Genomic DNA, 18,818 nt, shown 5'->3' on the forward strand with positions numbered 1-18,818 from the left:
CACCATCAGGATTTTATCTTCTTTCAGTTTTATAATAATGGCCCAATCTCAATTAGATATAGGTCCCACACTGCCTAAGTCATTGTCTGGTCTTCATATTGCACACAAAAGTTATCTGAAAAGGAAGTTGGAGGAAAGAGACTTTGTTCTGGTGAACAATTAGCAAACTGGGGAGATGCAATATTCCAGAGAACAAAAAGAAGGTTTGGGTTTTATGGCAAAAGTTCCCACCCAGGTTCCCAATCAGATCTGTTTATGCAAATGAGAGATTCAAACTTGCTTACTTCTGATTGATCAATACAGCTGAGCCCTGATTGGTTGATACAGCAAAATCCTGATTGGCTGAGGCAGGTGAGCTATGATTGATTAGTTCAGGCAAATTCTGAAAGTTCCAGAGTTAAAAAGGTGTGGGGTTTCGGGGAACCCAGAGTAAGAAAGTATATAAACTCTATTCAGCAAATGGCTGCTTGGCTCTATCTTAAATACAGGCCCAATTAGCCACTCAGAATTCATCTTGAAGGATTGGTTCTTTCGGATTCACATTTGTTCACCATATAAAAACTAAACCCTTCAGAATGTGAGAATCCTTACGCTATTCCTATGGCTAGAGACTTCTGTCCTAGCAATTCAAGAAGCCAAACCTTTTTTTTTTTTTTTTTTTTTTTTTTGAGACAGTCTCACTGTGTCTCCCAGGCTGGAGTGCAATGGTGCAAACATGGCTCAACTGCAGCCTCAATCTCCTGGGCTCAAGGGTTCCTCCTGCCTCAGCCTCCTGAGTAGCTGGGACCACAGGCATGCATAACCATGCCTGGCTAATTTGTTTTTATTATTTTGTATAGACAGAGTCTCACTTTGTTGCCCAGGCTCAAACATTCTTATGAATTCAAGTCCCTAAATACAGTTCAATTCACTAAACAGCAGCATAATATTTACTCTTTTCTTTTTCTGTGACCTTATTTGAATCAAAATGGACCTGAACACTTTCATTACCCAAATTATGGTCTGATCAGTATTCCATATCACACTCCTCCCATTGAATAACAGTATGTAGAATTTGAAAATTGTTAAAAATACTTATAGCAAAATATACAAAAACAAAATTTAACATCTTAATCATTTTTAAGTGTACAGTTCAGTAGTGTTGAATACATTCACACTGTTGTGCAGCCAGCTTTTACTGTACCAGACATTCTAATAAACTCCCCTCTTCCCTGAAGTAAGCCAGCGGCCTTTCCACCCAGAGCAGCTGGTGAATTTGATGATCTTGGGCAGAATGCTCCCCTCTACCCCCACGAGAGGGAAAGCAGCTCTTACCTTGGGGAAGTTACTCAGATTTCTAGAAAAACTTTCTGTAAGGTTGGCTGTCATGGTGTGAATTAAAAGGTTATGTCAGAGGTTAAACTATGCAATTAAATCAAGAAAGCAGATTATTCTAGTAGCTGACATTAACGTTTGAAAAGAGACAGGATTAGCTGTACTTAGTCACATATAAACTGCACAAAGCGAACAAAGAGGAAAAAAATTATTTCACCAAGCTTCCCTTGAAAGAAAATCGTTCCATCTTGCACCTCTAATTTTTCAGCTTAATTCTGTTACTTCATGAGGTTCATTATCTTTTTCCAGATTTGCACACGGTGACTGATGCTCTGTGACAGGTTGTTTTTGTTTTTCTGCTTTAAAAAATATTCCCTCCCTCCCTAAATAATTATCTGCAAATTAACCTTTTCTCTTACTGGAATATTTGTTAGAATAGGATACAGAAAATAGAAATGTGTAAGCAAGACTGTTTAGACAGGAGATAAATTCTTTGAGGCCACAAGGGTATCATTTATTAAATGACTGCTGCAGTCCTCTAAATGGGCCCCTTTTGACCTGAAAGAGTTAATGCTCTATTGAAAGTGGCTGGGTTGTCCCCAGCCTTACTCCCTTGGAAGGCTCTGACCCATTAATGGCAGTAATAATAATAATAGAAAACAATCCTGCTTTGCTTCCATTACTCTGAAACTGTTAATGGTATCCTAATGTTTTTTATTCTTTTAGTGTAACTGAAAACTGACATTCTGCTCAGCTAAAATTTCAAACGTAGTATTTTTTTTTTCGTTACCATTTTTACATGCCATGCAGGATGCTGAGTAAGAAATAAAGCAGAGGCTTGTAATTGGTCTTTTAAATCATCATAAACATTTATTTTTCTCCCCATGGCTATATCTAGTGCCAATAACTCAGTCATCAAATGATGGGAAAAACTATTTAATGATGCATCACAAGCTCCTTCCTAAATTTTTACCCAGAACAAGGCAGGGAATATAAAAATAAGTCACATTGCTCAAAAGTTGATTTTAAAATAAGCACAAAACAGTTTTTTTTTTTTTGTGGGAGTATTAGCAGTGAACCAAGTGTTCCTTTCTTTTTTTGATATAAACCCTTTTTAGAAAAGCCTTGTGTTTTTATATTTTTATTATAAGTAATAATGAAAAGTAAAATAGGACTCTGCAATGTGTGGGGCAGAACTGTGGCTTCTGTTTTGGGAGGCTGACGTTTGTAAAAGGCAGGTAATGATATTACCCTTCTGTGGGACTGTCAAGACAAGGCAAAGCATTTGGCACAGAGACTGTACCATGGGGAGTTCTAAATAAAGATTAGCTATCATTATTATTATTGTTGTTGTTGTTCTGCCAGAGCAAAACATCCATCCCAGTTTAGGGTACTGAGGCAATACCCACTCAGAGCAATTGAATCCTACCTAGGGCATGGTATAGATAAAAGTCCCTGCCTTGCCTATTGTCCATGTGCATTAGAGTGACTATGTTTGGATCCAGGGTCACTGACTTCAGAGGCCCCTTATTGCCAGTGGGTGTCATAAACCTGTTTATCTGGCCACTAAGGTCCTTGTTGGTCTTTTCCCATTCTCTCTGTTCAACCTCATTTCTATACTCCCAGGCCCCATGAGCACTCTGCAGTGGACACATGGCTGGGCTTGCTGCCCCTTGGCAGGCCGATGTTCTCAGCTCTCACCCACTCTGTCTCCAGGACCATCTCTGTTTGATGCTGCTCATATTCCAAGGATCTATTTCAGCCCAGAGTCATCATTTTCTCCTCTGACTTCTGCTACTCCCCCTGTATCTTGCCACATCCCACCTTGTTTGGGATGCTTTTGAGTTTTGCATTTTGACCTTCATGTAGATTACTTGTTCCTTGAGAGCAGGTGTTCACAAAGAGATACCCATGTTGTCTTTTGATGAGCTGAGTCCACATCCTGCAGATGTGGAGGAAAAGATCCTCCTTTTTAATTAGTAGCAACATATTACATGTATATAGAGTACATTGCAGCTTTGTGAATTTTTTGTACATACATAATTTCATCTTATAATAACAAATGATGGGAAAAACTATTTAATGATGCATCACAAGCTCCTTCCTAAATTTTTACCCAGAACAAGGCAGGGAATATAAAAATATATCACATTGCTCAAAAGTTGATTTTAAAATAAGAACAAAACAGTTTTTTTCTTTTTTGGGGGAGTATTAACAGTGAACCAAGTGAAACTTATGAGATTGGCATCCCTGTTAACTTAGACAAGTTACTTTATCTTTGCCTCAATTTTCTCAACTATAAAATGAGGATAATATTAGTGTATACCTCATATAATTAAATGAGTTAATAGATATATATAAGAATGTGCCTGGTACAGAGATAGCTGCTGCTATTTTTATCATCATCATTATCATCATCAATATGATTTTTCCATTATCGCACTTTTACTGATGTAGAAACTGAAGCCCAGATGAGATTAAATAACTTCCTTAGACTCTAAACCTTTCAATTCCAAGTCCCCACTGAACATGCCTCCTATATCAAATCTTTGTTGTTAAGCACCCTAGACTGCTTTTAGTCCATCATTTCCTTAGAGTCAATTTACAGAAAAGTTTCTAATTCACAGTTTGTCTGGAAATTTCTGTGAAAGGGAAACTTAAAACAAACACAGTGATAAAACACAAACCCTTCTCCAGAAATAGATACCCTCTTCCTGGGAGACAGGTCTCTCTCCTCCTAAATGAGAGGCCTCTGTTGAGTAGTCATGAGAATACCTATGGGAATAACTAGCTCTTAAAAGTGATGTCAGATTTCCTCCAGTCTCTCTAAAATCCAGACAACATATTTAATTAATGTCATTGTAGATAGGTTGTTTGAACCCCTGGTCAACCATAGCAAGAATTGATTTTACCTCTCTTTTGAAAGCCATTCTATTTTTCTAAATTGTCTAACCATTGGTAGTATGTCTCTACTTATTACTAATGACCTGGAGAATGGTCCTCTCTTCACAAAGGAGTCAGGGGTCAAGGTGAGCAAACCAATGTAATAAAACTCTTCTCGATGTAGAAGATTTGTCACTTGTAAAATCCATGCAGGAACAGACTAGAACATGCCTGTCTATAAGCTGATGTCAGACACACTTCTCACTGGTGTGGTCAGCTCTGTACTCACCATTCCTTCACCAGCAGTCTGCCCTGTTCCTCAAGTGTCCAACCTGAGTAGAAAAAACTGGTGGTAACATGGATTGTTATGTGGATGAGAGAGTGGAGAATAGAATATGAAGTCAAGACTGTGAGTTACAGTGGAAAGAAAACAATTTCGAACTAGTTTTGCCAAGATAATTTCTTGACTCCTGGCAACTAAAATGTTCAGAGGAACATCCACAAAGAAATGTAGCTGCACCCAGGGTCTCCATGTCAGCAGTACTCTCTTGTGCAATTCTGGTTCCTCTCTTCGGACTTGATTCTTATGGAAAAGCAAGATGGCTGCCAGAAGCTCCAGGCTTAGATTCTCCCAGTAACCCCAGTAACAAAGACTGCTCACTCTGCCAGGCTTAGTTCTAGTTAGCCCTGTGTGTGTCAGTAGCTGTCCCAGAGCTCACCAGGGGGAAGAAATGCACTGATTAGTCATGTCTGGGTCGTAGGCACACTGAAAGAGTTGAGGAGGCGTAGTACACCATGGAAAGCCAGGATGCTCATTTTAGATAGAATAATGGGTGCCAGCTAGGAAAAAGAATGGATGTCAGCACTCGGGGGAGAAAAGAGAGACAGTTTAGGATAAGTGGAGAGTTGTGACACTCTTGCTGTTTCTCTGTGCGCTTCTCTGAGGTAGAGTAAAGCAGTGTTTCCATGTACCCTGACATCTCAGTACAACCCAGCAAGAATTTCAGTACAAGAAAGACTGATCGTGGGAATTGAACAATGAGAACACATGGACACAGGAAGGGGAACATCACACTTCGGGGACTGTTGTGGGGTGGGGGGAGGGGGGAGGGATAGCACTGGGAGATATACCTAATGCTAGATGACGAGTTGGTGGGTGCAGCGCACCAGCATGGCACATGTATACATATGTAACTTACCTGCACATTGTGCACATGTACCATAAAACCTAAAGTATAATAATAATAATAATAATAATAATAATAAAAGAAAAAAAAAAGAAAAAAAAAAAAAAAAAAAAAAAAAGAAAGACTGATCATAGAGTTCCCCAAGGGAAGGTTATTAATGGAAGTATCACCTTCTTGTAACCTTGTTTCCCGCTGGCAAAGATTCCTCAGGCTGAGTTATTGGGCAACTCGGCTATGCTGTCAGATTTCACAACAACATTAAGTGGTACTTCCTTTTCATATTTGCCACCTCATTTATTTTGTGTGTCTCCATGTTATTAGTTTTACTGCCCATTAATCATTATATATTACCAAATATAGGAAAGCCTGCTTACGAGGAGATAGCAAAGGGTCCGGCCATGACAGTCACACCGAAGTCATGCCAGGAGGAAGCCTAGGAGTAGCAGGCAGTGCCCCCTGTCCCGTCCACCCAGACACATAACCCTGAGCACCTCCTGCCTCCCAAGTGCATTAAGATATATTTCTGCACCCTATCCCTTCTCGTCAGAGAAAAACCTGGGGAAAATAGTTCTGTTCATTTTGAGGACAGATGACTAACCATGCTAAAAATGTATATGAAGAAATTGGAAGAAATTTGAAATTGTAAAAAGAAAGGAAGAGCAAGAGATTTTATTAGCAATGAGTTCCATTGCTGCAAAATATAGCACTCTCTTTCCCTTTAATTTATTCTATGTGCGTCTTCCATATTATTTTTTCTCTGAATACCAATATCATCAAGCATTTCCTCTGGTAAAAAAACTTAATGGCTTTCTATTGTCCCCTAATTTGGGTCTTGCCTTCTTAGCCAGATTTCAAAACCCTTCTTGTCTTTACTTTATCCTTTCTACTCATGTTTATTTCTCACCAATCTCTACCACATTGTTTTTTGTTACTAGTCACTCCATCCTCCCCGTGTCCCCACCCCCCAGTAGACGTGTTTGGACCTTTCCTCATGCCTTTTCCTCTAAGTGGTGTGCCTGTCCACCTCCTACTTCTCTTACCTATATACCATCCATCTTCAAGGATATGACCCACATCATGCATGAAGTCTTACTCAATGACTCAAAGTCACACTGTGCTTTCTTTTCTCTGACTTCTGCAAGCCTAAAATACCCCAGTCCTTAACTGTACTCTATGTCAGCATTCTTGGTATGTGGTTTGCAGAGATACCTGCTGGCCAGTGATCCCAAAAGTCCACAACCTTGTCTGATTTGTAATTTTGTTGATGGTGTCATGGGTTAGTCTGATGGAGAAGAGTGAAAGAAACTAACTGGTTCTTTACTTGCTGTCCCTGGCATGGTTATTCTCAGGAAATTATTTTAGCATTTTACTTCTTCATGAAAAATATCTTTGCAAGAAATAAACAAGTTTATTTGGGCTACTAATAGAAGTAAAGGAGATAGAAGATGATTTGAAAAATGATAAGAAATCTTAGACCAAAAATGTAGAAGTTTTCAATAAAGAGTGAAAATTCAGAGCTAGTAATGACCCTGTCCTACAATGTATGAATAGGGAAGCAGAAATCCTCTTGCCATTCTGTTGGTTATAGAGAATCCTCCTAATGGGTGTAAATTTTGTTCACCAAAAAAAATATGATGCTAAGAGGTGACATTTACTGAATATTTGCTGTGTGCCAGGTATCATGTTCAAAGTTCTGTATCAGATAATCTTCCAACTACCCCATAAATGAGGTTCTATCATTATCTCTGTTTTACAGATAAGGAAACTGAGGCACTGAGAAGTAAGAGCCTCACGTAGAGTAACACAAATAGTATACGGGTGGAGCTAGGGCATAAAACTGCTATGGTTGAGTGTGTCCCCAACAAGTTCATGTGCTGGAAACGCAGCTCCCAGTGCAGCAGTGTGGAGAGAGGTGGGACCTTTGGGAGATGACTGAGTCATGAGGCCTCTGCCACCATTAACCCATTCATAAATTAGTGGATTAAACCATTCATGGATTGATGGATTAATGAGTTATTGAGGGAGTGAGTTAGTAATCATGAGAATGGTGTGTTATAAAAGCTACTTTGGCCATCTGTCATGAGCCTCCTCAATGTGTGATGCCCTGTGCTGCCTTGGGACTCTGCAGAGAGTCCCCACCAGCAAGAAGGCCCTTACGAGATGTGGCCCCTGAACCTTGGCCTCCCTAGTCTCTAGAGCTAAAAGAAATCAATTTCTTTTCTTTATATATTACCCATTCTCAGGTATTCAGTTATTGCAACAAAAAATTGACCAAGAGAACCCAAGATGTCTAATGTCAGATTGTGCTTGTAATAGCAATTGCTTTAAAGAGTAAATTATGAGTGAATGCCAAAGATGCAATTAATTAGCTGAGTAAACAGGTAACATGGCTACCATTGGAAATATGAATCCAGATAAATCCAGGTGGATGTACAAACAATTTATTTTCTAAAATTTGGGGACTTGTATTCCCCTGAGATGGGTCTTTCTTGAGCTTTAAGGATCTCCTATACATTCTCTGGTGTTATTACTTCATGTGTGTTTATCTTTGCTCTACACATAGACTAGAATGTCTTTGACTAAGCTAAGTGTTTAATCTTTTATTTCTGAGGCAGCAAAGAAAATGGGAGGAATTTCAGCTCAAGGTTTGTCAGACCAGGAAAGCCTCATATAGCATCTGAGTAGCCTTGCCAAGTCAATAGGATGACATTTCCTTGTCTGCACTCTCAGGGAACTTTAAAATAAGAATTGAAAGAAGGTTGAGTGTTTGTTCTGAAATTTACTTGAGATGTAGGACTCAGGCACTGCCTCTCAGGAATGTGAAGGGAAATTACAAAATACCATTGGAAATCCCCTCAATTCACCATAGAGAATACAAAATTATTGTTTCAAAGAGACAGCCATTTCATCAGTCAAACACCAGATGAAATAGTTGGCTTGTGTTTGAAGATAGTGACACATTGCTATAGACAAAATGTTTGTTTCCCTCCAAAAATCATACATTGAAATTCTATACCACAATATGATGGTATTAGGAGGTGGGGCCTTTGAGAAATGATTAGGTCGTGATGCTGGAGCCCTCTTGAATAGGTTTAGTGCTCTTCTAAAAGAGGCCCCAGAAAGCTCTTCCACATGAGGATGTGGCAAGAAGATGGCCATCTGTGAACCAGGAAGTAGGTCCTCAACAGACACTGAATCTGCCTGTGCCTTGATCTTGCACTTCCCAGCCTCCAGAACAGTGGAGAAATAAATTTCTGTTGTTTATAAGCCAGTTTATGAAATTTCATTATAGCTGCCCAAATGGACTAAGACAAAAATTGGTACCAAGAAGTAAAATGACACTATAACGAATACCTAAAAATATGGAAACAGCTTTGAAACTGGGTAATGGGTGGAGGCTGAAAGAGTTTTTAAGTGCATGCTAAAAAAAAAGCCCACATTGTCATGACTGAACTTTTAAAAGGTGATTCTGGCAAGGGCTCCAAAGAAAAACAGAAACAAACAAAGCAACAGCAACAACAAAAAACACCAACACCACCAACACCACCATCACAAGAGGAGAGCTGTAAAGAAAGCCTCGATCTCTGAGTCTTCTTAGATGATACCCACATAATCCTGAATAGAACGTTGGTAGAAATATGGATGGTAAAGGCCATTCTTACGAGGTCTCAGATGGAAATGAGGAACATGTTATTCATGGAAACTGGAGAAAAGACCATCCTCGATATAAAGTGGCAAAGAACTTTGCTGAAGTGTGTTGTTCTGGTGTTTTATGGAAGGTAGAACTTGTAAGTGATGAAATTGGGTATTTAGATGAAGCTATTTGTAAGCAAATTTCTCTGATTTCTCTAAAATCCAGATAGCATATTTAATTAATGTAATTGTAGATAGTTTCTTTGAACCCATAGGCACAGCCTGGCTTTTTCTGGCTGCTTATAGTAAAATTCAAGATGAGAAAAATGACTTAAAGATGGAATTGTCCATCATAAAGGAAGCAGAGCTGAAAGATTTAGATAATTCTCAGCCTATCCATACTGAAAAGTCTGAAAAAGCCTGTTTGGGAAAGAATACTAAGGATGTGGTCAAACAACTGTTTGATAAGGAGATTAGTATGGATCAGCCATCTCAGCAGAAGCCAGGAGCTATTCTCCAGGACAATGGAAGAATGACTCTGAAGGCAATTCAGTGATCATCAGGACAATCCTTCCTACCAACAAGCCCAGAGTGCAAGGGCCCTGGAGACAGAGTGGTGTCAAAGGAAGGGCTGCTGGTGCCCTCAGGACCTCAGTGCATGCTGAATAGGGCAGCCAAACACCACTGGGTTCTGTTCCTTGTGCTGTAGTGTCAAATTGCTTGGACACCCCAGGTAGAACTCCAATGGGACCCAGTATAGCATGGGTCACAGAGGCTATCCCTCCCAAGGGCACAGGCAGCAACTTTGGTGACATCCACACAATGCCATCTCTGCTGGTGCAGAGAGCTGTAGTAGAGCCCTCATGAATGGGATTAGTTTCCTTATAAAAAAAAAAGACTCCCAGAGAGTTCCCTTCCCCCTTCCACCATATGAGGACCCAATGAGAACACAGGCATCCATGGACCAGGAAGCAGGCCCTCACCAGCCACCAAATCTGTCAGCACCTTGATCTTGAACTTCCCAGCCTCCAGAACTGTGAGAAAATTCCATTGTTGATAAGCCACCCACTCTATGGTATTTTTGTTATAGCAGACCACATTAACTCAGGCACACATGAAAGCTATAAATCTTGAAACACAGGAATCATACTCAGGGTGGTGAGATGCTTAGCATGAGAAAGGCAAGCAAAGACCCGCAGCGAACAACTCATTTCTCCAAACTCCTGTTCCCTCGCAGACACAGTCCCTCAAGGGCACGCTGTCATTGAGATGGAAGGTAAGTGAAATTGCTCTCATTAAGTTGTTTTATCCTGCATATCCTCCCACCTTTTTTTCTAGTTTTCTCTCATCATGAACATACAGTTGAATTTGGGTAAGATCAATTGTGTGTGATTAGACTTCACTTTGTACAGGAAAAAAATTTAGTAAACTATAAAGCCACAGAAAATGTTATAGTCACATTTATCTTCCATTCCTCTTAGGACCAAACACAGTGATGAGCCACAAAAAATACCCAGTAAATAATTGTCAACAGCTGACTTGATTTTGGCTTGACATTTTAACATTAGATTGAAACCTTGCTTAAAGTATATTTATAAAGAAATTGTTATTCATATGAACATGAAACTGAAAAACCTCACTTTCTACCAGTTCTGTAAATAACTCAGTAATTGAGAATTGAAATGCTCTTTTTTTTTTTCAAGTACAATCGGGTAGGTATAAAAAGGGGAAAAATACAAAAAATTATAAAAATAGCATTTAACATTAAAAAATACAGATGCCCAGGCTATACAATATGTAAAGATACATTCATGTATGTACCCTCCAGGAAATCAATCAAACTTTGACCTTTTATGTTTTGCTAATGGTTTTTGAGGAAACATTAAAATTCTTTATATTATGCCTTATTTTGAGAGTACTATCGTATACAACCCACATAAACATACAAACCACTCAACAATCAAAAGCAGAAGAAACATTTACTGTTTTAGCAAGACATACAAAGAGTTAATGGCAAAAGGAAAGAGAGGGAAAAAAATCACTGCAATGGTCTGTGTTTAGAATATAAAGCTTGTTACCCAGTTATACAAGGAGGAGCTGGAAGGCAAATAAAGGTGTTCTTGGCAGTAGGTGAAAATAAGACTATTTAAAGCACACATAAGGTGGAAATGGCAGAAAACGTTAATATTACAAAGATAAGTTAAGCAAAAGGAACTACTAGTATGAAAAGAAAGGCAAAATATAGAGAAGAATGAATAATTATAGGTAGGGCAGAAATTATTAAATCATTGAAAGTATGTAAAAGAACCTAAGGGTTGTATTAACAAAGAAGAGGAAGCTGTATGTGGGCTTTGAGGAAGTGAAGCAATTGTGGACTGTTTCTCCATGTAAAACTTTGTTCAGTCTCACAGCACTGAAGAAAAGGGGCATCCCAGTGTTGTAAGTACCCTTTACCTTCATGTTCCTTTTTTCCTACAACAAATATTTGTGCGGTAGATCTCTGTCCTGAGGATACAAAAATCAATAAGTCTAGGAAAGGTAGGTAACATTTTTTGATCCTGTATCACAGGTAGGAAAGTTTCCCACACTGGTCCATTTATTTGACCCTCAAATGAGTATTCTATTACTTATTTAAATAATAAAGGTGGTGTTTTCCTATAAGTACCCACATGTCTCTTCTGGAGACCAATGCTGTGTACTTAATTTTTCAGTTATTTTCTTGAATGCAGCTTTTTATTTGTTTTTTGTTTGTTCGTTTTGTTTTTTTAATCCAGTAGAGTCTTTCTAAGGGAGGAAAGAATGAAAACAAAAGATTAAAACAAACCAGCATGCTGGGAATGGTGTTTTCTGGGTTCCTCAGTTGCCCTAACAGAATCTACCCACAGATAAGGTTATATATGTATTTTTAGAAATAGTTTAACCACTAAGTTGAACCGTGGAGTATATTTTCTTATCTGTAAGATAGAAGACAAAAGAAAAAGAAAAATGTCAGAATATTTTTGGGGTAATGAATCCACTATTTGTTACATTTTGGGGACATAATCTGAGTTCAGGAAAGTCAGGGTGAGGCATAAAATTTTGACTATTTGTTTGTGAAAGAAGGAATTTTTAGTAAAGAAAATTAAAGTGTATAGCAATACTTGCCAAACATTTGAACACACTTGAAGGGCCATGCCTATACTCATAATCAAGGAATTTATTTGTTCACATAATCTTCCCATATTTTCTCTGGATAGTTTCACTTTAAAATAAAGTATTTGGAGATAGGGTAGGGGAGATTATGCAAATGTATGAATCTTAATGAGAAGTTCATTATTGAACATTTTGATGTGAATTTCAGGAAACGATAAAAGACCCTGGGATTTGTGAGGCTTAAAAGAAAAATTCCACTCTTGGAGAACTTGGAAATTGCCAGTAAAAGAACTGAGACCCAAATGACAGCAGATAATGTAAAGCCAAATTGCATTATGCCCTATGGTAATGAATAGGAAACAGGGCACTGTGATAAGCTTGGAATGATGATCAATATTTGGAACACTGTGATAGGCAAGAAGGTAATTAGGCCCATTATGAACACAGTTAACACAGATAACATAACTTGGGAAATTATACATTTGGATATTATGGAGAATTTTTTAAAGGCTAATGGATTTGCAATGATATCAAGTAAAGCATATAAGACATTTTGCCTCTAGGAAATCTACTTAAAAAATCAAACATAGAAAATTTTCAGTAAATGTAATCTAAAATGAAAAGACAAAGTGCAATATGTGGGAGAATAAAGTGGTATTGTGACTCCTACTTGGAATTTACAATAATTTTGTATTCAAAGAGTTTTACATTTATTAATTTCACATCACAACTCCTCATGCAGCAGGAAAGGCGTTTCTATTGTGTTTGTCCAAGTTGACTGCTCATAATAAGGCAAGGCAAAATTGATAATAAAAGCAAGCTATCTTGACAAATTCTCAGCCTTCCCAGGTCTCATGCTGTGACCCCTGGGTGGCATTATAATAATCTTGATCCCTAATTTATGATGGGAAACAATCCCTTTATTTTAGAAGGAAGGACTGTAACTTAATTAATTTTCACTAAGTGCCTTGAGGGCCATTGATGTTATTGAAATGTACAAATTAATACATTATTTATTGTTAATTTATCATAAGTTTTTGTTAATTACAAGCTCTAGCTGGGAGAAAAACTTGCCGTGTATCTGGAAGTGAGTATCTTCCCTAAAATAATTTCTCATTTTTTAATATGGATGTATTGGAAGCAATTTCATCAATAATGGAAGATCCAATTACTGGTCTTCTGGATTAAGGCATTCTTTTATTGTGAGATTTTTAATGCTACAGTGGGAAGTTCAAACATTGCCAATTAAATCTCAGACTAATTAGGTGATTATAGCCTAAGGAGAAGGGGAACTAAGACTCCACTATTAATCTATCTTATCACAATGGCCTCTATATGTGATGAACAGATGAACATATATATACCTGTGTCAAAAGAAGAAATGTAAGGCATTGTTTGAAAAAACAATTTAAGGAGTTTGTTCTAAAAAAATTTAAGGAGTTGTTTCCCTTTTTGAATAAAAAGGGAAAGCATTTTTTATGAAGTCCTTTTTAGCTGTTTGTAGAACGCATGGTCATATTTAAGAATTCAATGATGGATTGAATCAAATCTAAGATTTCCCTCATTGAAATGTTTAGAGGTGGTACAAAAGTGACTGTGACAGTAATGATCACCATTGCTTTATGAGCACTCACGATGTGCCAGGCACCCTTCTATGCTTTTCTTATCCTCAGTATGATAGCTGAGGGAACTGAGGCACAAAGAGGTTATTAACTCAAGAAGTAATTAGCAGAGCAGGGAATGTTTGGATATTCTACAGCCTCCTTTTAATCCTTCAGTATTAACCATTACCCTCTAGACAGTTTTATTCTCAATTATTCAAATCATCTGCCTGTGGAGAAGCAACAGCAGTGCTCAGCTGTAAGGCAAGGGCAGGAATCCAAGACTGAGTCAGAGAAACTGAGGTCCACATCCAAACTATCCTCCAGGAAGGACCTTCTGTTTCATAGCATGTTGAAGTGAGGCTTTCTATAATACCTGGAAGGCTGGGGCAGCGGTTTCTCAGCATCTTAAGAATCAGTTTCATAGTGGCACCTCTCCAACTAGGTGGTAGCTCTCTCATGGGCCTCTTGCCACCCTTTTTATGCCTACAGGACACATGGGCATTTTGCCTGGCACAGCTTAACTCTTTAGTCTTGGAATGTGTGTGTATGTGTGTGTGTGTGTGTGTGTGTGTGTGTGTGTGTGTGTTCATTCTTTTCATAACGCTCAATTTTGGGGAATGGAGGGTAGTAGGGGATGTATCTGAGGATTGATCTGTGCAGAAGACATGACCCTGAAATTTCTCTCTACTTTGACCATGTCAAGCCAATCCTTCATTTGGAAACAGATGGAATCTTTAAAAGTGCTATAACATCTTTTTTTAAAAAAAAATTTGTGGCATTTTTTTATGAGGCCATAATTTTAAGAGAAAATTTGGCACCTGACATTAAGAATGTTTTTATTATACCACCTTGAGAATAATTGTTATGTGAGATCCTTCTTTTAGGACCCTTGATAATTATGTGTCATCTGTTTCATGAATCTTGTGTATGTTGAGCTCGTGTTTGTGAAGGGAGGATCTGTTCTTCTCGATCTTAAAGAACATGGACATAGAAGCCACAACCAATATCGCATCAGCTATAGATGAAAATATGAGGAGTCATCATATTTTAGGATAACTTCAATGGGATCAAGTGGCTGAGGTTTTGATTTCGATAAATTACTCACTCGAAAGAGACCTCTTCTTGAGACCCCTGCTTCTAGGGAAAGCCTAGAAAAAAAAATGTAATTTGTGTAAATGGTGAGGCTAGACATAGACAGTGAATCTTCTCATTTTAAAAGCTGTAAAATTTTCTGCGCACCATCAACCTAAACTGAAGTTGGTGAGAGTAGGAGTAGGGAAGAGGGATTGAATGTGGCAATTTATTGTACTCCACACAATCTTTGCAGGGAGGGTATTTTATTCCAAGTGTTTTGTTGGAATTTAACACTGATGCCTGTCAATTGACATAATAATCCCTTACATGGCAGGTAACCTTGACCTTCTGTAGGAGCCCTCAAACATATGAAAGACATGGGTATCCCTGGAGAAGGTCCTTGTCAGAGCCCCCAGTTCAGTCAGTTCACTGTACCTGTAAATCCTTATAAGGACTTTCCTGATTTTGGTTCTCTTCTCTAACATGAGTCCCTACTCTACAGCTACATTCTGTGGATTCTCCAGGAATAAATAGAATTTTTTTTCCAATCCTGAAAACTCCAGAGTCTACATTTACAACCTAAGGAGTCAACCACCCTTTTTGCTTTTAATATTACCATGTATTACATCCAATAGAGCTAGGTTGTAATATTGCCCAACATCAGTTAGTACTTTTACTTTGTGACTTCTATTTATATAGAGTGAATTAATTGCCAACTCTATTAATCCTGCAAAATCCATGAATCCTTAATGTTCAGTTTGCTTAGAATGAGGAGCAGTGTATTTGTTTCTTCTTAGCTATGACTTCTTGCTGAGCTTCACATGAGCACCTTTTAGATAACGTGCCTTCTATCTTGGACGATTTATTCACTTTCATGTTCCCTGGAATTTATTGCTAAAGGTTGACGTGAATGCTTACAGTTTGGGCTCTAATGTAATCTCCTGAATGGCAATTAATAAATAAAAGATGGTTACTACTGCTGACAGAGAATCAGGGCTTTCTCAGATAGTTTTCATCTTCATGTTTTCACCAGACTTCATGTCAGACATCCCTAGGGGCTGATATTATAAAATATTTCCTGTAAACTCCAAAGCTTTTACTATTGCTTCTATACCCCCAAACCTCTGTGATGCCTTTTGTTTTCTTGTCAGAAATGATCTTATTCAATTTCTGTTTCTTCAACTTATCTTCCTTCCTGGGAATATAAAAAATATGCCCCTTTCTGGATTTAATAGTAACATATCCTCAGTATTTATGACTTGCAAGTAACACCTGAAATTTGTCCCTGAAATTTCTTGGGTTTTTTTTGCTTAATCTTATCTCTGTTGTATTTATTGAATATACTCTGTTGAATTTACTGAATATTGAATTGCATTTACCCTACATTAATAGCCAGTAGGGTTTATAAAATGCAGTGTTTATTGTCATCCTGTATATTGTTCAAAGTGCAAAGTTGTCTCCTGTAAGTTAATGATGAAACTATAACACAACATCCAATTTTTGCAATTTGCCTACTTGACAAGGCTCCAGGGTTAATCTAGCCTAATATTCTTATTTTAGAAATGAGGACAATGTAGGGCAGTTTAAGTTGTTTGACCATAATCGAATAGAGGGTGCAGAGCGAATACATCTTTAGACAGTAAAGTACATGGTACACAGCAGAAAAGCTGGAACTAGGCTGCGTCGGCCCAGCTCCTGGTCTGGATGCTTATTAAGTGTTTAACTTTAGACAAGTTATGTCAATGCTGTGTGCCTCAATTTCTGAATCTGTAAAATGGGGCTAAAAGTAGTACCAGTAGCACAACTATAAGGATTATAGTAAGTTACTGTGGGTGAGGCATTTAGAATAGTGCTTAACACAGACTAAACACTCCATGCATTATTAGCTATTAGGATTATTGTCATTATGTTGACTATTTTTAACATGTTTGGATCATAGGAAAAGGTGTGTATTGCTATTTCACTTCACATGGGTGTATATATACATCAGGGCTTTGTTGTACTTCTTTTGTATTCCTTAATGCTGTGTGCAGCTGCTAGTAGTAGTGTTCATAGTGGCAGTGATAATAGAAGCAAAAATAGTGATGATAGTAATAAAAGGTAGTGCCGTTTATTGAGCCTTGCTAGGTGCTAGACATTGAAGTAGGTACTTTACATACATAATTCTTAATAGGTACTCTGTCTATTGATAAATGACGCAGTCGTTTTTTCCCAGAAATGCAAGTAGACTTCATGACAGTAGTCTCCTTCGTAACTGGAAAGGAACATGAGCTGTGGCCCTGGTGGAAAAGCTTTGACTGTAGAGACAAGAGCCCTGATAGAATTCCTTCTGTCTTAAAGATAATCCTTGTGCTGCTAATATTTATATAACCTAATCCTGTTATTGATAATTGAGAGACTAGCTGGGGCTGGGAATGGAGGTCAAGGAATGGAGTGGGAGGGAGCAGGCAAGAGGGCAAGGCAAACCACACAAATGAAAAACATTATATACCAGAAAAGCAATGACTCAAATTCAGTTGTGCTCTATGTTTTCTGTTTTATAATTTTATATTGCCTTAAAAGGTTGCCCCTTTTCTAGATACCCAAATAGGTATACATTCAGAACAATAGCATCGACACAGAAAAGTTGTTTTCTTTCTTGCTTTGCTTGCTTGATTGATTGATTAAATAAATTGCAGTTACCATACATTAATAGCCAGTAGGGTAAGGTAAAGTGTTTAATTAGAAAAATCACAGTCACTTCAATGTTCTTTTATTTCCATGCCCAGTAAGTTCCTTACTAATCATATGAGCAACCATGGCAATGATAAAAGCTGTCAGGTGTGGGAGTGCTAGGATGATACTGGAAGAGAAGCTCTCATCATGTTAGGTGCTTGGTATGTTTGTGTGTGTGTCTGTGAGTATGCATGTGTGTATGTGGGTATTCTCACATATATGAAATCACTCTCATTTACATACATAGTCTCTATAAATAGCTACAACCTTTCAAATTCATAGGTGTGTGTGTATATGCCTATAGACACACATGCATATACACTTCTACATAGAGAGAAATGTACATATAGTCATATTAAATTTTATCACAGCTTTAGAAAAGGAAACAGAGGCTCACAGAAGTCAAACCACTTGTTCAAGGTTGCAAAAGGTGGCAAAGCTGGAGTATAACCCCAACTCCCACCCACTTAACACCCCTTTTTTGGGATGTCCAGACAGAAATATTCTTAGAACAATAGCATTACACCACACTGCCCCATTAGAAGAGGGGTGACCTTTTGCCCTTTATTTTCCAGAATCTCCAAGCAAAGATTTTGGTCCAACTCTGGGTTTGAAAAAGTCCAGTTCCTTGGAGAGTCTGCAGACTGCAGTGGCCGAGGTCCGGAAGAATGACCTTCCCTTTCACAGGCCCCGGCCGCACATGGTTCGAGGCCGAGGCTGCAATGAGAGCTTTAGAGCAGCCATTGACAAATCCTACGATGGACCTGAAGAAATAGAAGCTGGTAGGACAATATGCCTCCTTAAATGGCTTCTTCATCTCATTATTATCTGCAAATCATGGGCAAGAATGTGTGCTTAACTACAGAAAAAAATGATTATAGGATCACAATTATATTTTTGATATTAAAAGTAATTCATTTTCCTGATATGTTTTGCCCTTTGGCTTAATGAACATGGAATTGGAGAATACAATATGCAATTTATTTTACAATGCAAGCCTAAAGAAATGTTCTCCTTCACTTTTCTACAAGGACCAACTGTCATTTACCCTTAGGGTAGGAGCACTAAGTATGCATTTCTTGACATTCTCATTCGAGTCATTAGAGGCAGCATCAATCCAAGGACTCCGACTGCATTAATTGGGTAGAAGCAGTTGGGATATTTTATACTCAAAACTCTCTCCTCACCCTGTTTGTTTCCCAGCATGCAGGCTTTCTGAGCTGATCAAGGTTAACAAGCCAGCTTTCAGAGAGATTAGTGCTTGAACACATATCAA

At 38.2% G+C, this 18,818-nt stretch overlaps 1 protein-coding gene across 11 annotated transcripts in view; it reads left to right on the forward strand.

The window, feature by feature from the left end:
* The window catches only part of PARD3B (par-3 family cell polarity regulator beta), a 1,076,689-nt gene that overhangs the window by 733,068 nt on the left and 324,803 nt on the right, over positions 1-18,818 (forward strand). For 7 of the 11 annotated variants that reach the window (XM_024243295.3, XM_024243297.3, XM_063712983.1 and 4 more), the window contains 2 exons: positions 10,255-10,293; positions 18,118-18,324. In XM_024243295.3, the coding sequence (XP_024099063.2) occupies positions 10,255-10,293; positions 18,118-18,324 (246 nt within the window). The remainder of the gene's footprint in view (positions 1-10,254; positions 10,294-18,117; positions 18,325-18,818) is intronic. The other 4 variants (XM_024243296.3, XM_024243298.3, XM_063712984.1 and 1 more) reach the window with 1 other exon arrangement.

The sequence above is a fragment of the Pongo abelii genome, chromosome 11, assembly GCF_028885655.2.
Source record: "Pongo abelii isolate AG06213 chromosome 11, NHGRI_mPonAbe1-v2.0_pri, whole genome shotgun sequence".
Classification (NCBI taxonomy): Eukaryota; Metazoa; Chordata; class Mammalia; order Primates; family Hominidae; genus Pongo; species Pongo abelii.